General features: G+C 29.4%; 1 protein-coding gene across 3 annotated transcripts in view; it reads left to right on the top strand.

Annotated features, from left to right (window-relative positions):
• LOC136981245 (nicotinamide/nicotinic acid mononucleotide adenylyltransferase 1-like) overlaps positions 1-27,255 on the top strand; it is a 44,774-nt gene that overhangs the window by 2,938 nt on the left and 14,581 nt on the right. For 2 of the 3 annotated variants that reach the window (XM_067277525.1, XM_067277526.1), the window contains exons 2-7: positions 7,540-7,696; positions 7,805-7,953; positions 12,566-12,687; positions 14,835-14,936; positions 16,624-16,682; positions 16,752-16,847. In XM_067277525.1, coding sequence (XP_067133626.1) covers positions 7,540-7,696; positions 7,805-7,953; positions 12,566-12,687; positions 14,835-14,936; positions 16,624-16,682; positions 16,752-16,847 — 685 coding nt within the window. Of the gene's footprint in view, positions 1-7,539; positions 7,697-7,804; positions 7,954-12,565; positions 12,688-14,834; positions 14,937-16,623; positions 16,683-16,751; positions 16,848-26,127; positions 26,822-27,255 lie in introns of those variants that run through there. The other variant, XM_067277524.1, reaches the window with a different exon arrangement.

Below are 27,255 nucleotides of genomic sequence, written 5' to 3'. Positions count from 1 at the left end.
ATTTATTTTGATTAATAATACAAATGTTTTTTTAAAAATAAAATCTTATCAAAGCTGGGAAAGTTATGCAACTCATTGCTTGATTTTTTTTTTATTAATATAATGCATATTGTATTTCATAATATAATTTTTTGTACCTGTATGTGACAGTTTTCTTATGAATTTATTGCTTGCCCACGTAACGATTTTGAAATTTTGGTATCCAGGACACATACCTCTGTTCCTGCCCGATAAATCTTTCCATGATCCTGCTGGTCATAGGAAAGGCAATCCTTGTAGCTGCTGGCCATGGAAGATGTGATCCGTGCACTGCCAGTTAATGGAGCGATAGTCCTTGCACTTGCTGACATGGAAAGGCAATTCAAGAACAAAGCAATCAATGGTGATTGCTGTGTTCTGTTCATTTTTTGTGCCTATTTTCTATTAGGTGCATACAATGCTGTTTTATTTTTTTCTCCTATATTCCATTAGGCATGTTCAGTTGCATTAGGAAGCACAGACATTGTCACTTTGATTCTACTATATATAAAAAAAGCCATTGACTCCTCAAATATTCTATGTATTCCATAAATATATATAAAGTAGGCCTTTTTACTTCATTTACAAGTGATGTGTCATATATGTTCACAGGCCAAATTTGATCTGAGGGCCATAGTTTGAACAACAATGTTTCGGAACATTGAATTCACAAAGATGGTAGTAAAAATAAATCAATCTTTTATGTGTAAAATGCCTTAACATTTAAATAAATTAAATGAAAAAATTAAACACTAAATATAAAAAACTTTTCTTTCAAGACAATGATAGTCCAATAATAGCAATGTAGAATTTAGCTAGTAATTTCATCTGATTGTTTTTTTTTCTGATTTTACTGTTACTTAATTATTAAAAATAAATTAATGAAATAATATTTTCTACTTTTTTAATTTTTAAAATTACTTTAACCTTTGAAATATTTAAGTTTTTGAATTTTTTTTTGTGTAAGCACAATTCTATAATGTAATTGGCATCTTCCCACTGAAATTTGAAAGTATTGGGAAAATTCATTTTATCATATTTGGTTTTTATTCCCTAAAGATGATAAAGTGAGTCTACTGTATCATTTTGTTAATTTTTAAGTGCTTTTGATTAACAACACACTATTTGTATACTTTTAGAAAAACAGTATTTTTTAGAATGGGTTCTCAACCAGTGTTCTCTGTAACACAGGTGTTTGTAAACTTATCTCAAGTGTTCCATGAAAAACATTTTAAAGTCTTTTTTGCAAATTTAATCCAATACACTACAACGTATTACTTTATTTGTACACAATTTCATGTTTTTATTTTATTCAATACAATAAAGATTATTAATTTATTGCTTTACTGTTTCATGAGAATAATAACATGGAATTATTCATTGATTTTTGAATATATAGATGCTAATATTGTGTGTAATAAAAAATATATGAATGGTGTTCCATTGCCTCAGAAAGGTTGAGAACCACTGCTCTAGAGAATAATTAGTGAATTATTTTTGCAATTAATTTCATAATTTTTTATTTTGTAATTTAGTTCTCTCTTTTATTATTAATAACATGAAATTAGAATTATTTTTGCCATAAAAATTACATTACTGCTCACTTTAGATCATTGCTTTTTTAATGTTTTAAAAATTGCAGAGATTTTAAAAAGTACTTATTTTTCATGAAAAAAGAAAATACCATACTGTCATCACCAAGACTATATTGATTGATCTTATTTTATATAAACTCAATATTTTAGTTTTAACCATCAGTATTGATTTTTTCTTGCTGTTTCTGATTTTATTATTATTGTTAGTTATAACACACACAATTATGATTGCTAGGAATTACTTGGATATGATGAATAAAAAATAATTCATAACAGATCATAACAGATTTCAATTTAACTGTATGTTTTGAAATTTAAAATTCAATTCCTATGTAAAAAGAAAACTTCCTATCTTACTTATTTATGTAAAAAGCTTGTTAAATGGAAATTACATTCCACAAAATATTGACATAATTAATGATTTTGATAAATGAATAATAAAATTATTCATGACTTAAACATGATAAAGTAATATAATGTTTAATGACATCTTAATTATAAAAATTTTATGTATTGTATAAAAGATGATTATAAAGCTGATGTGTTTTAATTGATCTGGTTAGCTAATAGTGGTTATAAATCTTGAAATTGTTGTATTGTATAAGTTATTAGTTATTGATTTAAGGATTTTCCTTTTACTAGGTTGTACTTCAGATTAATAAAGACTAACTATGTTGAATTTTGTATTTTTGTGAATTTATTAATTGTAATTTATACAATTAACAACTATATTACCAGTATTATTTAATAGATATTTTTTTATTGCAATTTTACTTCTATAACTTTTGATACAAAGTGCTTTTGTTGCTTTCATCAAAGAAAGATTTAGATCTTGTAAACAGAACAGAAATAAATATATAATTGAAAAATGTTAAAGAACATTTTTGAATGATAGTCTGTATTTATATTATCATTTATCAAAAATAGCAAAACAAATGTTATTAAACAAACAAGAAAATGCCTGTTTAAATAAGTGCATTTTATTTCCAAGAAGTTTAGCAGCAACTTAGCTTTTCTTTTACAAACACAGTATTTTATAAACTTTTAATATTTTTATGAAAAAGAAAGTTTCACAAATTTTTACAAAAATCTATTGTAAATTTATCATTGCAGAAATTGCTTTTTGTTTTATCATTTTAAAAACCCTAATAAATTTAATAAACTGTTCTGTATTCTGTTATATTTTTATACATCATTATTTTGAATGTTGTTTGCCAATTTGCTAAAATAGTTATAAATTATATTATTAACTTATGAATTTTATACATTTCTATGATTTTATATTAATAAATATTAGGTAGCAGTCTTAATAGTAATTATATATATGACGTAGTGCAAAAAATCATTATTTTCAAAATCTAGGACACCTATTATTCTGTAATAAAAAATTGCAAAAGCTTGACATGATTATGGAAGCTGAATTGCATTTTATTTTGTTAGTTAATTTAGGTCAAATTCTAGTAAAATAATTTCTGATTTAATGAAATTTTCAGAATAATAATCTTTTTATTAATGTGTAAGAAAATCAATGGGATACACAAGTATTAACAGTAATGGATGTACCTTTGAATTTATATGAACAATTTAGCCAACCTTTAAACATATAGCCAAAAACATTTCATTGTTTTTGGCTATGTTCAAAGCTCTTTCTATATTTTTAATCAAATATGAAAATCAAAAAACATAACTTATCTCAAATTCAGATATTAAGCAGATCTTAAATATTTGAGTATTCAAATATCATGAATACTTAGTAAACTTAATTATCTTATATAACTTAGTTAATGTTCCTTCCTTCAATATTAACCAAAAAATTCCCCAGAATATACACAAAATTCTTCCAAAAATTATTACACACAATAAAAGCAGAATTTACAGATGAATTAATAGTTACTACTATTTAGTTTGGAAAATTCAAATTAAATTGGACAAATAATTAATTAAGCCTATCACATAATTTGCCATGCAACACTAAACTGATAAATTAACATAAAAGATTTTTAAATTAAAAGAGTACTTAAATTAAATTAAAGCAGGTGTCATCATCATAGGGTAGCACATAATACATTGATTAATAGAAATGAAATTGAAGCAGATGCCAGAAATTAATTACCAACCCATGCAAAAAATAAGTAAGTCTTTTTGACATCCAAAAATGAAATTTATTTATGACAGTAAAAATCAACTTTATTTTGAAAAATTTTTAAGAAATGCACCAATTTTTTGCAAAAAGTTAGATTTTTGCAAAAAATTGACTTTGCTTGATACTGACTTTTTCTTTATTATTTATTTTTTGAAAACATGACCATAATTTTATTCAATATAGTTTGATCTTCATGCCAAATATTAGATAAGAGAAAGCAAAGACACATTGAGTGCAGTGTTAACTCTTTTTATTTTGCTAGTGCTTTCACTAGCAAAAATAAAAAGCAGTTAATGCTGCACTCAGTATGTCTTTACTTTTGCTTGTATAACTTTGTTTTAAGATATATTTCAATATTAATATTTTTTATTTTATAATAAATCTACAAAAAACTGAAATAATGTTTATAAATTGATGATAAAACTTTATTTAGCTATTTAATCAAGTTAATTCAAAAAGTTTTTAAACACAGTTTAAATTTCAAATTTTCTGTGAAAAGCACAATTGAATATTTTGTTTTAATTCAAACCACCATGAAATTTTGCTCATTAAATAGTGTCAAAAAGAGTTTTGAAGTAAAAATGGATTTTTTTTAAAGCACAGTTTTGGTTTTATTTTTTTATAAAAATTGAAACCACAAGTCTGGAAACAAAACTGATTTGTCCTTACTGCAAGCACATAATCATATAATAAGCAGTGAAGTAACAAGTGACTGAATTGATTGGAAACAAAGTAATCAAAATTTCACTTTTAAAACACAAGATTCTGCATTTTGGTGAATTTCTCCACTTAAATTAATATCAATGGGCTTATATCAACACACTATTCCACTTTTTGTGGTTATTAATGTAGTAATAATTTTTTCTACTGCAAATTTTCAGGACAACTTTAATTTTTCCCTATCCTTGTTCACATGATTGAACATATACTGCATCTCTGCATTCTTGCTGAGGAACAAGATACAGAGAAGTATTAATATGTCAAATGCACAAAGGATTTTTCACAGTTTCTAAAGACATTCTTGCTACATTTAGCCAAAGAAAAAGCTTTGCTTTCAAATTGATTTTTTCAAAAACATCACCCATCACCTATTACTTTATCTATACAAAAACATTGTCACAATTCCAGACTGCAATTTTTAATTTGTTTAATTTAAAATACATCCTCTAGAATTTAGTATCTTGCTCCTGTACATCATACTTTTCCTGATAACAATAGTGTCATGCTGGTCATCTATCTAACTCTGTTCTAGAGAGAATTTTTGAATTGAAAGCATATGACTTCTGGTCCAGACTGGAAGTTTGTTTATTGTTAATTTGGATCTCTTGTCCCTATGCTTTCCATGTCTGGTTTTGACTTTCATCTATTACTTTAACTCTATTCTCAAATCACCACAGAAACATAAGTGGTAATTTAGAGATCTGCAATTTGTAAATTGCCGTCCAATTATGCAAGTTTAGTCCACAATTTTTAAGCCAGTTTAGCCAAGAAACTCTGGATACATATCTTAATTTGAAACAGAGCTTAAAATTTCATAAGTATTTATCATAACTTTAATTTCTTAGCGAAACTACAACTACAGAGAAGAACAATTTTTTTCTAAAAGCACTGTTACTATTTCAAGTTTTACATATTAAAAAGCATTTAAAAAGCATTGGATTTAGATGAAAAATCTAGATATACAGTAACCCCTTGTTATATTGTGCATGTTAGGAGACAAACCAAATGAGATATATATTAGACAAGTCGAAAGGCCCGATGCAGGCATCGGGGCATACTAAATTAGAAATAAAAATAATAATATACTGAGTATTATACTTAAAAAATATAAAATATAAAATAATTTATATTGTTAATTTAAATAATAGCTAGGGGTGCTCCTAGTGGCTGTTTTTGGCATACAGTGACGGAAAGAAAAAAAAATGTCTGTTTTTTCAGCCTTATATAGTAGATGGTGTAATATAACTGCTATATCTATCCACTTGTTTTGTTTATTTTCTGTTTCCATGCAAATTTACTTTTTGGGTTGTATGTCACACAATGACTGGAATAATATAATATTTCTTTGTCTGTAGAAATTCAATGGCAATTGACTTTTTAAAAAGAATATTGGCTAATGCATCAGTTGGCACGATTCACTTCTTTATTTCAATTTCCTTGATATCAATGAACTTGAAATAAAGAAGTGAATCATGCCAAGTGATTGTTATTGCACTATATTGTGCTTATAGAACAAATATAAAAGAATTGTATTAATAGTAAGAGTTTTTTTTGCTTGTAACACAAACTTTTTGGTGATGGTTGATGTGAGGTTTCTAAAAGTTGTAGGGGGTCAATGATCAAAAAAGTTTGCCAACAATCCCTGCCATATCAGTGTTAATCTGTCCTTGCATGTTTTAAAGCCTGGTACTTGTTTTATACTTTTATGTATATAGATCCTCTTGGACATTTTTTCCAAAGAATGCCTTTGTTATCACAATTAAAATCTTGCTTAGGATGATAGCTTTTCTCCTCAACGGGTTTTTTAAACTCTGCTGGTAACATGGCAGCAGCAACCTCATCAGCAGATACAGCTTTACAGTAATTTTTATATTTTTTAGATTAAACATATTTTTGAATCTATGTAACGTTTCTGTGCTTTCTGTAAATGGCTTAGTTTTCTTTTCTGTACTGTCTTGTGACTGACTGTCTTTTATAAGCTCATACCTTTTGCCATAATACATTGCTGTCAATAGGCACTCTTTTTCTAACCATATCTTCTACTCACAGATTAAATGTTTTTTCCATCATAACACTTTATGCAGAGTACTAGAAACTTTTGCAGATTGGATGCAACAGAAAAACTGGTACAAAGTTTTTGTTCTTCATTACTTCATGTATTGAAGATTAACTTTTTCCATACAACTTGGGCAATCTCCACAAACAATTTTTTTCTATTTCAACTATATTGAGAATTTTGACACACACACTTGTGGTTAGTACTTCACATTTTCTCTTAGGCTTAGAACCCATTTTAGAAGTTATTTAAAAACTTACTAGAATAAAAATATTTTAAATTTAGTTGAATGAAGAAAATCACAGACATCTACTAGATACTGGTTAATTTCACAAGACAACTAAATCAGCAATAAGAACACTCACTTTAGAACATCAAATATGATCTTCCATCTTGAATGGACATCATCAGGCTAATGTTTGAAAATAGAACCATACATGTTGGAACAAACAGGTTGAAATATAGAGCTGCTTGCTGGAGCACATAGTTACAGTATAAAACTCTTTGGGGGAGATGGTTAGTGTAAAACTTTTATTGCTGGTTTTAGGTTATTGAATTAATTGTCTTATGAAAAAAACCACTATTTGATTCAATGAATCAAGCAAAATTGAGTTAAAATTATACAACTTATGCAAATGCTCAAATCTTGCAATCAAAGCAAGTTTTGACAAGTTTACAAGTGGCACCTATTTGGCCTTGTGAATTGCAGGTAACTGAAACCACAGTTGCTGAGATTGTTGATACAGTGGTCACTTTGTATCTGAATGAGTGACGTAATGAAAAACTATTGTATTATCAAATTTTTTCATTTCTATTGGTTTTGTATAATAGTTTTTGTAAAATATGGATAATTATTAAAATAATCAAAATTTTACAAGTCTGTAAATTTTCTTGGAATGTAATACCAAAGAAATTAGTGGATGACTGTAATTTAAACAAAAACAGTACACTAAACTTACTTAATTTTGAATCATTCTCTAATGAAATAATTAAAATTCTTTTAATAGAATTAGCCAGAGATTTTCTGCATAGCACTGGTAGATTCAAAGTAGTTGGAGGAATTATTTCACCTGTAAATGATGGTTATAAGAAAGCTGGATTGGTTGAATCTAAACATAGATGTGCAATGATAAATTTAGCTCTTAAGTCAAGTGATTGGATCAAGTAAGTATACTAAGTATAAAATCTAATCTGTACTAATCATTAATTAAATAATTAAAAGTTTAATTTTTATAGATATATCTGATTGGTTTATATTTTTAATGAAAACAGATTGGACACTTGGGAAAGTGAACAAGATAGCTGGGTTGAAACTGTAAAAGTCTTGGCACATCATCAGGAGAAATTAAATTCTAGAGATGCTAATGATAATACTATCAATTTCCGAAAAAGACAGAGATTAGATTTGGATAATGCAAATGGTAAGAAAAATCATAACTTATGGGAAAAATAGATATAAAATGTTGAATGTTAACATTTATAGTATTTTATAACAACATATATAACAAAATACAGCGGAAACTGTGGACTGGATTATCCAAAACTATTTTTAAAAACAAAAACCAAAATTTGTAGCACAGAATGAACATCTTTGAATACAAAAGTAATAGTTATCAGCAGAACCTATGTTCTTTTTTCACTGTTTCTTGTGAACAGGTAGAAAGAGGAAAGAAACAGCTTTGCATATTGTGAAATGGTTAAATAAATTACTGATAAAAATGTACTGAAATGAAAAAATCACTGTAATAGTATCACTTAAATAAATGAAGTGTGTTAGTATACAGAAGCTCACCTACTTATGTGCTTCAGACTTACAAACAATTTGATTGTATTTCTAAAATTTAAATTTTGCATGAATTGTGAAGTTTTCTTGTTGCTCATGGAGTGGCATTGAAGTCAGCTTTTAGCTAGCAATAAATAATTAATATGGACTTGTTTCTATTGTAAATTGTTGTTTTTCATTTTACATGAATTCTGAGGTTCCATTGCTGCTTGTGAGATGGCATTAAAGTTGGTCATGTTGGAGTAACAGTTTACTATATTAATCATAAATTTTTATAAACTTTTAGGATTAATATATGACTCCTGACTTATTTTTGAGGATTTCTGCTTTTCAAAAATGCGTCCAAAAAATAATAGTAAATCTAGCAGTGGATATAAATGATGAATACAAATTATCTTTTAGTTGACAATCTGTTATCAGATATCACTTATGGGTTATCTCTAGCATCAAAAATGAGTATATTTTTAGCATATAGATAATTATAATAATAGGTTGTTGCTATTTGAAATAAAAGAAGTTTTGCTCAATTACTACAGAAACTAAACTGGACATTACAAAAATAAGTGTGTTAGGTGAAAAAATGTTTGAAACACCTACTACTAAGCAGTAGCAAGCAGGTAAATGAGTAAAACATATTCTATTATGTGTATTAAAAGATCAAACACTAACAATAAGTGGTTATTCTATGTACAAATGTACTTTCTAAGTTAGTTTTAGACTTATAATAAAACCACTGGAATCTAACCTGTTCCAGATGTTTTGGCCTGTTTGTAAGGTGATGGTCACATATTGTGATGACAAATTTTGCTTCATTTTTTACTCCCACCCTTTTTCTATATACAATTTTTCATCACCATGACCTCCCCATCTCCAATTGCACAATCATATGTATAATAAATGTCAATTAACAACATAATATTACAAAATAATTCATTTATTTTGTGTGTGCGAACGTTCAGAATGATCTCCCTTCCCCCATGTCAGCATTCATCAACACCCTCCTGACACCCTCTCCCATCTGGATGTTGTTGTTATAAATGCACACTGCTTAAGTAGGGGAGCATCTATATTTTTAAAGAACAAAAAATTTTAAAGCTTATTGTCAAATGAAGGAAAATTTTATCACAAAAAATATGAATGTCCTCAAATTTTCTCTGTTAACTTTGTTGGTTTCTTTATTCAAAAATAAAATCAAGCATTTCTATAATTAACAATTATTTTTTTAAAATTTTACTCTAAATTAATTTGGGAGTAATGTTATGATAAGTTTTTTTTTACCAAAATACTGTTTCTCAAATTAAGTTCATCACATTAAATGGCTCCTCAAAAGTGAAATTGCAAAACATCACAAAGGAATGTACAGTACATAGCCACATGCAAATTGCAGGACTGGTAGAGGTGACAGAGATATACAAATGATTAAATTTGAGTATGCATTGAGTCATGTGGTACCTAGTTTTGGGCTCTGAAGACCAGCAACTGGCTCAGGCAACAAATGCTATCAGCAATGGCTTTTACTATCTGAACTTTTGAAGAAGTGTAGAAAATACCTTGCAGACAATAGTGAGATGAATACCACCAGTTAATGGCTGGGGAATGAGACCATATCCTGTAGCTGCACTGGTTTCTCAATGTGTGCAGCTGCCACATGTGTTTGGGCACAATGTTAAGTACTATCCAGAGATGTGTGATATGAGGATGCAGGAACATCTGCAAACACACCAAAAGAGGAAGGTGATCACACTGGTGCATGACAGAGTGCACAGACCAGCAGATTTGGCCAACCTAGTTAGGCAGCTCCAGATGTCATGTGCTGTGGCATGTGACATCTGAAGCTGCCTGTTGCTGTAAATGGATGCATCTGTGTCCACTCAAACCATTTGCAACAAGTTGCATGAAGTCAAACTGTATGCACAGCAACCAGCAACTGGGGTGCCATTAAATTAACCTCTCAACACAGGACTGCAAATCTGGTGTGATGTCATCATAACAACTGGACTACTGAATGGCATTAGGTATTATTTATGGATGAATCCTGCTTCTCTCTGGAGGAATGATGGCCATGAACATATATGGTGTATGGTGAAATCCTGGGAAATGCTACATGCCAGCCCTTTTTGCTGAGCATAATACTGGCCCCTCATTGTGAATTATGGTTTGAGAAAGCATCGTGTTTGATCAGCAGACAATCCTGGTGCACATTTCTGGTACTCTGATAGCAGACCAGTAAATCATGTGAATTTCGAGGACTTGTGGTTTGGCCACTAGTGCAGGCCACACCTGACATGATGTTCCAGCAAGACAATGCTCGGTCACATGTTGAATGGCAAACTCTCACCAGCGTGAATGGAATTCAGTGTTTCCTAGCCAGCAGGTCTCACCTGATCTTTTTCCCACTGAACATTGAACACTTGTGGGACCTCGTCCAGTGTGAAGTGCACTGGGGACTACTGCCACATACTATAGATGACATGCATGCTACAGTGGATGCAACTTGGCAAGGAATACCTTGGGCAACCATTAACCTATTCCCTGGTATTCCCAACATGTCTCGGGTTGCGATCTAATGACCTTGACCTGTGGACTCAAGATATCTCGTTTCAGCATCTGAATGTTTTTGAAACTAGATGTCGTTAGTCATTATAATTTTTACAAGTCGAAAGGCCTGATGCAGGCATCAAGGCATACTAAATTACAAATAAAAATAATAATATACTGTAAAAATATAAAATAAATATAAAATAATTTATATTGTTAATTTAAATTAATGTAAATAATAGCTAGGGGTGCCCCTAGTGGTTGTTTTTGGCATACCATCATAGAAAGAGACTGCCCATTTTTTTCAGCTTTATATAGTAGATATTAAAACTAACTTCCAAAATATAATTTTTTTTGTTTTTACATTTATTAATATATCTATTTTGTTTGTGCAAAATAAGAAAATAATTTAGGATGATACAATAGCCAAGATTATTTTTTCAAAAATGCATAATTTTCGTTAGGCTTAACATTGACAAAAATTCAACATGGGATAAGTTAATCACCTCATTGATAGCATGCCTCGCTGTATAGTGGCCTATGCGTATAGCTGCCTGAGGAGGCCATATTTATTACTGAATAAGCGAATGTCTGTTGTAAATCTTTGTTGTTTTAATCATTTGCATATATCTGTCACCTCTAACAGTCCTGCAATATGCATGTGGCCACAGTAGTGCAAAATTATATGCTGCCACCTATTTATTCATTGAATTTTGCAAACAAAAAAAAATATTTATACACCAATCGATTTTCTATGTTTGGAAATAATTGCAAATATACACTTTGGTATTAAATACAAATAATTAAATGTTGCAGGTCTTAAACAATGATTTTCTGCCACTCTCTTGTAATGGCTAATTTCAACACTCCAACTGTTTGAAACTGTCTTCCATTTTGGTACTCTCCTAACCAAGGTGTCCCATACATTTTCAATAGGGTTCAGGTCAGGAAAAAGTGATGGCCAATCAATTACACTAATGTCATTTTTGATGCAAACCATTGTTTAATATCTACAGCAGTATGTATGGGAGCATCATGTTGGAATTTCCAATTTGTTCCTATGATTTTTTTTCCAATGGGAAGTGGATGTTCTGCTAGCATTTTCTGATATGCTGTTTTAGAAAGCCAATTTCAGATTTTCTTTTCCATCTAAAATGCTGCACAAATCATTACTGACCCTTGGACATGCTTAGAATAAACTTGCTTTTTTCTGATGATGATCCAATACTGTTGATACCGCCTTGGGAAATTCAAGTTTAATGTTTTTTTTATCACTGAAAATGATTTTTCATCAATCAGTTGTCCAACTCATCTTTATCTTATTCCCATTTGTCTCTTGCTCTCTTATGATGATCAGGGTTTGGCTTCTCTTTTTGAATAGTTTAGACGAGATCAGTGAAGCACTCTTTCAATTGTCCATTTTAAAGCAGAATTTGGTTTGCAGTAATGCTTATATTACTAGCAGTTTGTCAAATTGTTCTTGTTCTTATTCATAAAATATAATTAAATTTTATATAAATAAAAACAAATTTATATTAAAATTTTGTCTTTATAATGCTCCCTTTTTAATAGTTAAGTATAAATTTTGAAATTATTTTTGTCATGTAATGTAATTAAAATGGTAATTATTAGGTTAGATTGAGTTATTTTAGCTATTTGATTTTACTTTAAAAAATAACTTATTGATTAGCTGCTAATAATTAATTTTTCAGTTAATGGATTAACTCTAAATAACTGTTTTTGTAATGATAACAATCCTATTCAAGTGAAATTACTTTGTGGAGCAGATTTACTTGAATCCTTTGGGAATTCCAATGTTTGGAAAGAAAGTGATGTGAGTAGTAATTAATTATTTTTGTTTAATATATTTGATATTGAATTATGTTTTTAATTTTATGTGTTTTGATATTCTAAATACAGTGGGCGATCGGTTAACAAACAAATCGGATAACGAGCACTTTTGCGAAAGATTTTTATGTTCAGACAATGAACACATGTTTGGATAACAAACACCTCATAGAACAAACACAAGAAGAAGCAACGTAAAATAATGAATATCGATTGGTCTTCTCTTGTCTTCAGGCAACAATCATAAATTTTTCGAAGGTGGGAGACGACAACATTGATGCTCAACACTGTATATATTGATCGGATAGTATTCCTGCAAACTTTGAAACTCTCCCTTGTAATTCCAGCCTTTTATTTTTCTGACAGAAACAATTCTTTTATAGTATTCACAAGACTGTCAGGCAGGCACTCGTTAAGTTTTGCATTGGTTTTTATTTTTGAAAGGTGAGTGTATAATAGCAAAGGTAGTGAGAAGGTGATGTCTGATGTTTCTGGGCAGTATGGCTTGAACAGGTCTACAGTAGGCTGCAGTTCAATCTTATATAAGAAAGATACAGTATAATCAAAAAGACAAGCAGCTAAAGGAGTAACAAAAATCACATCTGAGAAATAAAAGAACATTGAAGAGCTCATAATTGAATCTGTAACAGATCTGACGACAGAAAAATGCCAAGAACTCCTGAATGAAGAACACCAAGAAACTCGGCAAGATATGTTTTCTTCTGAAAAAAAGGATTAATGCCAATATCTCCTATTGAAGATCTTTTGAAAAACTGGAAGGATGTCAGAACAACGGTCTTAGAATGGCATCCGAACCAGGTTGAGGTTAATAGGGTTGGGGATCTCTACAATTACAATGCTATTAATTACTTCTGAAAAACTCTGAAGAAGAGAGAAAGACAGATTCTTTAAACTCCACAAATGGAAAAAACATGACTAATAAAAATGCAAGACTGTGTATATATGTATTTTTATTATTACATATAAATAAACGTAATAAGAAAGTATATTTTTTTTATTTTTTGGAGTTTTCAGAATGAATTAATCAAATTTCCATAAAAACCTATGGTAAATCAATAATTGGTTAACGAACAATTCAGATAGCAAACAAAGTCTTGGAACAGATTATGTTTGTTAACTGATCACCCACTGTATTATATTGTTAAGTTGTATATATTCTGCTATTTTATGTTAATTTAAAGAAATTTAACAGTATTTAACATCTATGTATATAATCAAGATGAGTTGATGATAATAATAATCAGCACAGAGCCCAAACAGTTAGGAGTTGAAAGTTGAAATTTGGTACACAGTTAGGGTACATCACAAGAATGCAGACTAAGGAGGGATTTTTTGAAATTCTTCCCCATGGGGGAGAGGGACAGGATTAAGGCTTAACACTTCCGTCAACAATGGAAGTGTCAATGCTACACATCCACAAGAGCCGAATTATCTGGCTAGAGTTGGCTATAATAAATAAATAATTAATAAGACAATTTGGCACTAGAGCTCGGCGTTAGGCGCCATCTCTTACTAAACTTAATAATTATAATTAAATTAAATAAATAATTTTTAATAATTTGGAACTGGAGGAAAAGAAATCGGCCCGAAGCGGGACTCGAACCCGCAACTTCTGCTATCCGTGCAGACACGTTACCAGTTACGCTACCCGGACCTTCAGTCTGATCGCCTCCTCCTGTATATATAAGCTAACACGACGACCATCGACGGTCATTACAACAATGGAAGTGTCACGTAACAATGGAATTGTTAAGAGAAAGTGACATGCAAGACGCAGATGCAGTTTTTTTTGTTTTTGCGGGAAATCGAACATATTTTTAGACCCATCTAAAAATTCTCTAATTAGTCTGGACACAGGAGGCCCAATTCTTGCATTCTGTGAAAACGGGTAAGGTTGACTATAACGTAAAAATCTTAATCTTCGTTATCATTACTTTTGCCCATTGCAACGCCAAGCCTACCTGCTAGTACATATATAATATATAATTTTCTTAAATGTAATACTGTAATTGTTTTCATTTATCTTTGTTTGTAGTATTCACTATAATTTTAAAGAATTACATTATTAAATTTGCCTAACAAAAGAACTTTATAATGATATTTCTTAAACAGGTTGCTGAAATTGTTGAAAAGTATGGTCTTGTAATTATAACCAGAGAAGGAAGCAATCCTCGTCGATTTATTTATGAATCTGATATTCTTTCTAAATATCAAGTAAATTATTTTTATCTCAGTTAATCTAGCTGTAAGTTCTTAATAGACAAATTATAAAATTTGAGAGATTTTTATATTTAGAATTTAGATATTTTTTGGGAGTTATGATATCCTCATGTAACTTTAAATTAAAACGAAAAAATCATGACTTACAGCCTGGCATTGTCATTTATTGTGACAATGCTGGGCTGCAAATTTTAATCATATTTTAATTTAAATTATTATAAGGGTTAATATATTCCATGTTCTATACCAAATTTATCACATTATATAGTAATGTAAAAATTTTGAATTGAAATTAAGTGACCTTAGTCCAGACCTGGAAGTTTATATACAATTAACTGGTGCCTCCGACCACTAAGCTTTCCATATCTAGTCTTGATTTTCATCTATCTAACTCCATTCTTGAGGTTAATGAAGGACAAATGGACAGCAGTGAGAAATTATAGGTCTGGAATTTGAAAATTGCAGCCCAATAAATCTCATATGTTACTTAATATAGTATAAGTAAGACACAAAATTTAACAATACTTAAATTTACAGTATATCTAATTTAAATGCAGCGAAACTTTTTAATAATGGATACCTGTGGGGAAATTGTAAAATGTTTGTTTTTGAGAAATGCCCACTATTGAGATAGAAATAAGATAATGAACTTATAATTTTCAACATATTGTAAAAGTTTGTAAAAATTAAATCGTAGATATTTATATATAACTAAGATAAAAAATATTTAAAATTGTTGTGTGTGTTCTCAATTATATTTTGTGGTATCTGTTTTTAGTCCATTTAGTTTTAAATGATGCCCTTTTAATGTCTTAATTATTCAAGATTTTCACTTGCTTCAGTTTTCCCAATATTCATTTTAGTTGAGAAATTATATACACTTTATTTATTTATTTTTTATTTAATTTTATCACACTGAAATTTTTCTTGAATATTAAACTTTTACATTTCTGAGACATTTTAAAACAGATTTACAAAGTTCAACTTAATCATTAGAGAAACAAAGTTTTACTGATGATTTTCAAAGGATTTTGAAAGTCAAGCTGGTTATGGTGTGATGTCATTTTAACCAACAATTTATGTTTTAAACTTAGAATTTTATTTTTATGTTTTTATTATACTGATATATTATTTTATATATCGTATTTTAAGTATTCAATAAAGTATTTACATGTTTTATTTAAGTGTGAGCCAAGTCTTTAAAGGCAAAATTTTTATTTTTTATTTAAAATATTTTATGCTTTAATTTAGTCTGAACTTACATAGGTACACACATGAGCATGTATGTACCAGTACCTGACATACAACTAGCATTCCCAACTCTCACAATTGCATGTAATATAAAAATCTAAAAGTTTAGTTTATTTTTGGCTCTGCCTTGAATAATGTGTATGTTTAGTAAATGAATATACAGTACATACATAAAAATGTTTTTATTTTTTATATTCATTGGTCAATGCTATTTGTAATGCTTAAAACTTTTATTTAATTCATTTAATTTGATTTTTTTTACTGTTAAAAAATTCAAGTTCTTACTTTGCCTAGCATTTTATTATTACAAAAATTTTTTTTAATATATAAAATTGTCTATTTTAAATTAGTAACAAATTTCATAATATTGCCTTAATGTTATGTTTAGGATTATAATGTAATGATTGACTAATTTTTTTTTTTTAAATAGAGAAATATCCATATTGTAACTGAGTGGATAACAAATGAAATAAGTTCAACACGTATCAGGTAACTATTAATTGTGACAAAGTTTACTAATTTTTTTCTTTGTAATTTATTGTAAACTTGTTTTTACAGAAGGGCTATCAGGAGAGGAGAAAGTGTAAAGTATTTGATACAAGATGATATAATCAAATACATTCATGAACATAATTTATATAAAACCTCTGATAAGTATGTTTCTTTCATATTTTGCAGATGTTAATCATTTAAATATTTAAAATTTTTTAATATCTATTTTATATCTATATAATCTGTTTCTACTAAGTTATAATCGAAACTGCCTTTGTAGACTACATTCAAACACATTTTTTTGTAGACATTTTATTAGATTAAAAAAAAAGAATCTTTTAGGTAGTTATTTTTACAATTAAAGAAACTGATTATTAACTAATTGGATACTTTCAAAACTAAATTTTCTTGGCATTTAGAATTTTGAGAATATTCTTGATAGTTAATAATTTGAGTTAATAATAAGACATTTACTCAATTATTTAAGGTTATAAGATCTATTATTTCATTTTTATTTTTATATACTTAAGTAGAAAAAAATTTATTTAGAAGTATTTAGGATAGTGATAAAATGATTTCATGATTTAATTTTGTTAGAGAAAGAAACAAGAAAATATGTAAAGGAAACCTTAGTCTGTTTATCTTACTTGCTAAGTGATATACGAATATTCTTCTACTCCTCAATCTGAATAGATCTATTTATAATTTTTATAACATAAGAAAATAAACCAATCATTAAATAAAATTTATATATATACAGTAAAACCTGTGTAAACCGGAATTGCATGGTACCGAATATTTTTTTTAGTTGGGCAGTTTTCCATTTTGAACAGGTTTTTTTTCTTAATGTAGAAAATTGATTTGTTTTGAGAATAGAAACTGCATAAATGGGAAAACATTTAGGCAAGTTTCTATTTTATTTGGGTTCTGTTTTGGACAAGTTTTACTGTATGTATATAATATATATATATTATGCATTTAAAATAGACAAATATGCATTGTGCATTTTACTTTATATATACTTATATATATATATATAAAGTAAAATGCACAATGCATATTTTTAGGGAAATATAAAACAACAAAAAACAGGGGGAAAAACAGTGGTTCCAGGAAAATCATTAAAAATTAGATACAAATCATTAATTAAATTGTTCTTATCATTTGAAATATGGTATAGCATTACAGCATATTTAAAACTAAGTTTTGCTGAGAAAATCTTTGACTGGCATTTGTTTTTTTTTTTTTTTGCAAACTATGACTTTATGCCTCAGTTTAAAGTACAACTTTATAAGGCCTAGTATGCTTTCACAATCATTTTCACTTATGCTAAGTGCACGAATAAAAGATTTTAATTTCATCAGCACTTTATGCATCTTGATTAAGTTCAACACAACTTTGAGCTTGCCCTCATCATTTTTTTTCTTTCCCTTCACTTTTCTAGATGCTAAGGGAACTCTCTCACACAGCTCTTCCACTGTTTCTATACCACTCTTTGTCAAGTGACTGTTAAGACTGTCCTGAAATTTATCTTTGTTCTTGTTGATGAATTTTTTTCATTTTTGGCAGATATCATTATCATTAGTCAATATGACATCACTATTGCCTGAAGATTGTCCCTGAACGTAACCAATTTTCCAAAAACAATTTTCAATTGTCTGTTGGGTTACTTGCTGCTGGCTATCAGAAATGATAGTGCATTGCTTTTATCAACCTTTCTGTATCTTTGCCTGCATCCATTAACCCAGGGTCCCAATGGAGTCAGTGTCAACCCCAAGGGATTGATGAAAGTTTGAAAAGAGGTTGATGAGCAAATTGTATATATGTATATGCATATACAATATAATAATTAAATATTGTTTAAGTATTTAGTAAATACAATCTTTTAAAAATTCTTGAAAATATTTCTATTATTATTTTCAAAACTTTCCAAGTATAAAAAGATGTATTAAAAAATAAAAATAAAACAAACAAAGGAAAAAATATTTTTCTTAAAAGAGGGTTGATACATGAAAAAGGTTGAGAATTTCTGCATTAAGCAAATAGCTGCATGCATGAGATTTTCTATACAACTCCTCAAAACAGTAATAGAAGGTAAAGCAGTAATAGTGATTATTGCTAAATCAAGAGGATGGAACACACTTGTGCAATTTTCCAGGTACCATATGACTTTTACATTTTTTAGAAATAATGCATTTTTGATGTCATGTAATTGCCCACAAAAAAGGGAAATCTTTCTGCTTTGAACACACACACACACACACACACACACACACACTTGCAGCCAATGAATACAGAAATAATGTTTATGGTTATCCAATGCTTGATTGTTTGCATGGTATTTGGCGGGTAATTTATTATTTTTTTTGAAATATGGTAATTTTGGAGATTTTCCATAAAAATCAGCACTTGTTTGTCACCTCCATCATTGCATGTAGTAAAACAGAAATCTATCTTTAGAGTTTTCCCATTATGACAAGATTCTATCAGCTTGCAATCTGTAGAAGAGCCCTGTCTCATTCATGCTGTAGATATCATGTTCATATCTCCAACAAAAGTGGCTGTCTTTTTAGCCACACTTCTGTGCATTTGCTATCCACTTCCACACTTTCTCCAGCTAATATTTTATATATAAGGCCATACTGGTCCTTAAACCTCATTATCCAGTTGTTGGATATTCAACTGTAGTACAATTACCTTTGCCTTTTTATGAAGAATGTTTTCAACTGGAATATTTGAGACCCATATATGCTGGAGTCAAGTAAAATGTACACTTTTTCAATTCAGTGAATGTAGACATCCTCTCGGTTTTCTTTTTCTTACTGATGTTACATTTTTCAGTCTCAAATGAGTTTTTCTCTGTCAACAAAACTAGAGCAAGCAGATAAGACACCATAAACAAACTGAAATTGGATATTCATATGGAACCATGTGAGGCATTGCCCATGAGCATGTGGGTTTCCACTGTCTCCAGCTGGATCTGAGCAACTGAATGCAACTTTTTGCAGATGAAAAGCTTTCCTCAGTTGGGGTCTGTCTTTGGAACACCGGTGTTATTAGGGAGAAGAGGGGAAAGGATTTTTGAATTCCATAGTCCAGCCAGAAACTGAGGAAGAAGCATGTGACATCTCTAGTCAATGGAAAATTCAAGATGTCAGCAAGTGTTTAAAAAACTTATGGTGACCTTTTTGGCACTACATATGATATTCTCTCTAAAGGGATGTCAGTAAATGCTACACAACTGAGTGAGTGAGTTTCAAAGGATTAGCCCTTTCAGATTTCTATTTTTTCTCACAAAGCTGAAAATCATCTCCAAGGGAAATGTTACTGGTCAAATGACAAGGCACAAGCCAGAGTTCAGAAATGGTTTATGCATGTGAAGAAAACACCCAATCCTGATGATTTGTAAATCATTAGGATAGTGTGTTTACTTCACATGCATGGAACAAATGGTAGTAAGCTGGGATGTGAATGCTTTTGCAAGAATGGTGACTACATTGAAAAGTAAAGGACAACCAGTCATTTTGAAAGAGCCATGCCATTTAATTGTATTACATTCAAATCAGTAAATAAAGTTGGGAAAATTAATTTTTGATACACCTATGTATCATTGGTATTCTCTAACTTCATGTACAATTTTATACCATTGTTTAGATAGGTCATGGATGTAAATGTATGTGCCATGTATAAAGAAATTCTGTTTACTTTGTCCTTAATTAGAATGTGATTCATAAGTAAAATAAGTTTGGGCATACCTGAACTAGAATAAAATTACAATAAAATTTTTCATTTTGATAAAATAATTGCCATGATAGAAATTAATTTTGTCTTTTCTCCATTGCTTAGTTTCTTTCTTGGAAACATTTTATCTTGTAAGCAAAAATGTAACTTTTTCCTACTAGTTTACATGCTTTTATATAATTTAGACTCTTCCATTCTGTTGCTACAGGTGAAAGTTATGTTTCCAATAAAATATGCAGCATAGTAATTTTGATGTAAAAGAAAAATTTAATGTTATTTAAGTAAATAGCCTTTTATTATTTTAACACTATGTTACATTAATGATGAAATGAGCATTAATAATAATTTTTTAAATTACACCAATAAATTTCTAAAATTGTAATGCCCAATAAAATTTGAGATGGATGTATGACCTGGTCTTGACAGTATAATTTACTGTCATACTAAACTTAATCACATTATACAAGGTGTCCACCATGAAGCTGACACATTTGAAACTGTTGTAAAAATTCTACCACTCAGGAAGGATGTAAAGTAATGCACATTTTAAGATGAAAAACTCAAAAAGTTTTATTGAAAAAGTCAGTGAATCTTTACATGAGCTCCTTTTGTTGCACGTAGAATGTCGAGTCTATACTCCATTTCCAGCCGGGTTCTTTCAAGCATCTTGGGCGTGATGGCAGCAACAGCATCTTGAATGCGCACACAGAAATGTTGAAGGTCATGAATTTTGACACTGGTGTAAACCTTGTCCTTGACAAATCTCCAAAAGAAAGTCATAAGGCCATAATATCTGGTGATTGAGGAGGCCATGGTATTGGTCTTCCACATCCAATCCAACAATCGGGAAACTATGTGTCAAGGAAATGTCGAACATGCAGGCTCCAATGTGGAGGGGCACAGTCTTTCTGGAAAATTAAATCTGGCTGCAAATGTGTGATCTGTAGTACAACAAATTGTTCCAGCATATCTAGATACATAATGCCAGTCACTGTTTTTTCAAAGAAGAAAAAGGGACCGATGATCAAATTCCACATCAGTCCACACCACACATTTAATTTCAGGCTATCACGGATGTGCTCTATGATGCAGTGAGGGTTTTGTGATCCCCAAATTTGAGCATTGTGTGTATTCACTTTTCCAGATAAGTGAACTGTGGCTTCATTGGAGAAAACAATGTGTGATAAGAAGGTTGCATCTTGACCAATGCACCTTAGCATGTCAATAGCAAACAACTGCCTCTTTATGCCATCATCAGGTTTAATTTCGTGCAGTAACTGCAGTTTGTATGCATGCAAACAAAGTCTGTGGTGCAATACCTTATGAACAGTCGACCTTGGCATCTGCAGTTCTTGTGTCGCTTGTTGTATGGACTTCCTTCGACTTCTTTGAAACATTTTTCTCACAGTTTCCACGCTTGCATCAGGCATCCCTGGATTGCCTCCGCCATGTGATTTTAACATGGTTCCCTTCATCAAGAAGGGTTGTTTCCATAATTTGAGTGTTCCTCAAGAGTGTCTTCTTGCCAAACACATGACGAAAGTTCTGTTGCACTTGAATCACGAAATTTGTTTCAGCATACCACCACACAGCTTGTGCTCGCTCTTGTGGAGAAGCCATTTTGCATTTGACTACTGCCACGCCACCTACACTCACTTTGGCAGGTTTTCAAAATTACCTATACAACTTCCATTCACAGTTCCTCTGCCTAATGGAATGCATGACATCTGATTACTGCCTTGCACTTCGATGTGGCAGTCAAAACAAATGTGTCAGCTTCATGGTGGACACCCTGTATTAATTCATTATAATGCTAATGTCTAAAAGATATATTAGACAACCAGAATTTAGATCTTCATTTAATTGAAAATCTTTAGAATGAAACAAGTGTTAAGTATGTGGGAAGAGAGAGAGATCATTTGAAAGATAAAGCTGAACTGGTCATTTTAAGAATAAAAAAATTTTTAGAATAATTAGCATATAAATTGACATTTACTATTTGAGAATAGAAATTATAACAAACACAAACTAAAGTTTTACATTTGTTACTAATCTTTCAGTACATAGGTTAGCAGATATCTGACACTAATAATAGGATTGTATATATATAAACATTAGAAAGTCTAAAAGTCAGATCAAGTTATTAGTCAAGTTATTGAAAATCAAAAGTGATATCTTCTCATAAATGTAAAGATTAGATAACTCTTTTAGACTAGTTAATTAATAAGTTAAAATTGTTTGATTTTCTGTAATTTAAAAAATATAAATTAATAAATAAATTTATAGCAATCTCACTTTCTAATTTTTTTGACAACTTTTTATAATTTTGTTGACTGACAAATACAAATTACCTTTTAGTTAACAATCTGTTACCAGATGCCACTTATGGGTTATCTCTAGCATCAAAAATGAGTATATTTTTAGCAAATAGCTAATAGAATAATTGGTAGTTGCTATTTGAAATAAAAGAAAAAACCTGGCATCAGAAAACATTTATTTACAGAAAAATAATAAAACAATTGAATTAGTGCCATTAAAGTAATGAAAATAATGTGTTTTATTGCTAATGTTTTGTTGGAAAACTTTTTTAACTTGTGTTTGGTTTTATCTAAGTTGACTGAGTTATCTTGTAATTGCTCTGTCTGAAAACTTGTACTTTATTTGCCAACTATCAGTTAATTTTTATAGATTTTCTTGGCAAAAGTAAGTTTTTGTTACAAGTTTGAATGAAGAAGAAATGTTATAAATTGCATATTGCATACACTGACATATGTAACTGAGAATGGCATCAGGGAACATTTCATCCAAAGACTCCTGTGACAGTCAATCTGTGAATGAAATGAAAATTTTTGCAAAGTTATGAGTAGTGATGGGATGATACCAAGTTTCTTCTGATTTGAATAGTTTCTAAAGTTTATTTTTGTTTAGAAAAATCAAGCTTAAAAATGGAAAACGATTAGAAAAGCCAGAATCAATCTTTTGAAAGAAACCTAAAAATTCTCAATTTATATGTGGATATGAATGATTTAATTTGCGCTACAAAACAAATTTGTAATCTTATTTCAGATGAAGTTAATATTGCAACACTACCCCAAAGAAATTACAACTAATTCCTTTTACTCAAAGAACTATCCTACATATAACTTTGGGTTGCCGTCTTTGGAAACTGCTTCATTGGAAAATGCAATGAGCAGGGAGAGCGGGATGGTAAATGAGAAGATGCACTTATTTTTTCATGCTTTTTGCAATTGGCATGCCTTGTAAATAGTTTAATTTCATTGTATTTTTAGTTTGAATCATCTTAGAATGATAAGATCTACGAAAAGGGGTCAAAAACATTTTTTTAAAGAAATTAAAAGTGTTGCTGAAAAAAGTAATTAAAGTGTTGTTCAACTATTTTATCATTTTAAGTAAACATACTAAATATTAAAAATAATTTTATATTATATTTTTTCAATTAAAATATTTTAAATTGTTTTTCTGACGCAGGAATATTTTTGTTTACCATTGGCCTCAATTTGAAATTTTGGTCAAGCCGACCCAATACAGGCCAGGTGGCAACTCTAATGTCACCCTATCTCTCTTGAAATGGAGACAGTACTGACTGAGTGGAATCTCTTATCTCTCTGACTACATGAAGGAAAAGTCTGCCATAGCAGACATCACCTCCTGTATGTGGTGTTGTGTGTTCTCTGCTTTGTTGGCATGAAAGCTTCCAATCAACTAATACTTAATTGTTAATATCATAATTTAAAAACTTTTTCATCTTCAACTGAAACAAATAATTTTCTTGTTAAATGTGAAAGAATTGTCTTAAAAATTGAAAATTGTGATGAGATTTGCCCAATTCTGATTCCCAAAAAATGCCTGATTTTTCCTACTCTGATTAAGGGCCAAGTTACACACAACAGTGACGTGCCAGCACATGACCTTTGATGCAGTAATATTGATAAATATCACACATAGCCAATCAGAGTTTCATCTACAACACTTCTATGATTGACAGAATACAGATCACGTGTCATAGATGAAACTCTGAATGGCTGTGTGTGATATCGATGCTTACTGCACTATGCAGGCACATCACTGTTGTGTGTTACTTGACCCTAATTGTCCCGTCACTAGTTATGAGTACATGTTTTTATATGTAGATTGCTGAAAATATTTTTAGGTTTTGGTAGTAAACTATTTTTTGTAATTGCTGAACTACCAATCACAAGTTTCAGAAGTAAATGAAAGTTTAGATTTTACATTTCTATAAGAAAGAGAAAAGCAAGAAATGCTATATTTCATTGATAGAATTAATAGAATAGAATCAGTTTCAGAATAGTCAGTTTTCCTATTTCTAAAGTTTCCTAAAGGAAAATGATTATCAGAAAAATCCAATATATTGTTAAATGTTTTATTGAAAATAGTGCAAACATAATAAATACATAAAAATTTTTGTATTTCTTATGTATGTATTTATTGTTCATGAATCTTGTTTTGTAAATGTTATTTTGAAGGCATATAGTTAGTATAGCAGACAATATATTTTTTCTGAGTTTAGCAGTTTACATCAAATTATGAAATATATTTGTTAAAAATAGTTTCTATTAAAATACAAGAATTTAAAATATTTGTTTTATTTTAAAATTGTTTTTTAAAAATGAAATACTTTTATCCAGAAATATGTTATGAAGAATTATTAAAAATTAAAATATTACGTGGTATGTATTTTCGTATAAAAAAAAAAAAGCACATACTAAATTTTATAAATGAATAGCTATACACAAATTATTTATTTTCAAATATTGTATATTTGAGCATTGCAGAATAAAAAATATTGCAATAATTTACAATAATTATAAAATAATATATGTAAAATCATGGAGAGTTAATAATTTTAAGTGTAACTTTTAAAATATTTAAAATGTTTATTGAAATATATTTATTATTAAATTTAAAGTATTATCTTTTTAAAATTAAAATAAATCTGTATCTGAGATATACCGTATTTCATCAATTAAATCTGGAGGGTTTATATTTATTTTTAAAATGTATGGGTTATTTGAAGTCCCAAGGTTTTTTGAGGCAGGAGTTGATTACCATGCATGAGTAAAAATTGAAAGAAATGCATTATTTTACATTTTTGGAACTATCAAAAATGTTTATTGACCATATTTATGGTTTTCGGGTAAAACATTTGAAATAATTATTGTTTTTGCAGTTAAACTAATTTAAAGTCTCCAGTTATGTTGTCATTTGTCTTTGTTTTGATGTCAGAATCAAGATCTGACTTTCATCTCCTGGCTCAAACTATCTATCTCCAATTTGAGTTTTCCTAATTACCCTTCACTAACAAGCTCAACTTATAAACTTGATCATGACTTTCTCACATTTAGTGTTTGACAATATTTATAATTTTATTTTAAAAAATGTCTCCATGAACTTTGGAATAAAAATGCTGTCTAACTGTAGACAGTTTGAGGTAGAATTTTACTTAAATTTCTTGCTTTGTCACTCTAAACTACATTATTCTACACTTCCCACATTCTTCAACTCAGGGTTTATTTAAAGACCTGAATTTATTTGGATTCTAGGGTTTAATCAAAGAAATACGGTATATATTTTTCATTTACTACAATTTATATATAACTGCCTAATTCCATTAAATTTATTTAACTCTATTTTTTGCTTTCTCTGTGAATGATAAATCCAGTAAGTATTCAGTTTTTCTTACTCCTTCACCAAGTAACAGTGATATAATTGATCCATTTCCCATATCTCAGAATCTCACTTTACCAATAGTTCACACTAACTATGTTGCAGCTGGAAATTTTGCTCAAGAATGGGCAACAAATAAAGCTAATGTTCAGATTAATGCCAGATGGGAAAGGGGTGAAATAGAACATTCTGAACAGGAAACAGCAGTTTAATTGTAGATTTTTATTACAGTTTTGATAAATTTAATGTATTTGAGAATTTTCAATGCAAAATTGGCTAGCAATTTGTAATTATCATTTTTTTTCCCTCTAAGCATTAGAGATAAATTTAAAACAATACATTTTAGATATCTAGAGTGAAAGGACATAGTCATAATTGCACTAAAGTTATAATTAGAAAATTTCATAAATATCCTTTCACTCTATTCTGAATTTTAAAATTTTGTTAAAAACTTTAAATAAGAAATAATCATATACATATATGCAGGATGTTAATGATAAGACTGGCCAAACTTTGGAAGGTGGTAGAACATTAAAAAGTAGGTGTAATTAGAGAGAGATATCCTGAAACACTTAGTTTTTGAGATAAAGAAGGGTTAAAAGTGCTACTAAAGTAATATCTCAGAAATAATACAAGATATTTAGTTGAAATTTTTTGTATGGTTTTTGCTCCAGGATATCTGCATTTTTAAAAGATTTTGTGATTTTTTCCATTATGGGTGGAGTATAGGGATGGCAAATTTCTTTACAAAATGCAGTGACAGACACCATTAAAAAACTAATTAATTTTTGTTTTTTAATCCACATCAAATTTATCAAAGAAAGTTACTTTTATGTTTGAATACTAATTGATTTTCTGCAGTCCTGTTAAAAAAAAACAACAAAATATGGAATGTTAATAAAGTAATTTAAATCTTAAAAATTACAGATAACACATACCAAAAAGAACAAAATATTACATGCTAAATTTGATGTAGATTAAAAAACATCAAAATTACTTAGTTTTCTACTGGTGTCATATATATTTCATAAAGAAATGTGCCACTTCCCACAGATATGCTCATGGTGAAAATATCACACACAAAAATCTTTAAAAATGTATAACGTTGACCTATCACACCAAA

The sequence above is a fragment of the Centruroides vittatus genome, unplaced genomic scaffold (genome assembly GCF_030686945.1).
Source record: "Centruroides vittatus isolate TY-2023 unplaced genomic scaffold, ASM3068694v2 contig_749, whole genome shotgun sequence".
In the NCBI taxonomy this organism is placed as follows: Eukaryota; Metazoa; Arthropoda; class Arachnida; order Scorpiones; family Buthidae; genus Centruroides; species Centruroides vittatus.
The sequence above is the reverse complement of the archived record's forward strand: the minus strand, read 5'-3'. Positions and strand labels throughout refer to the sequence as shown.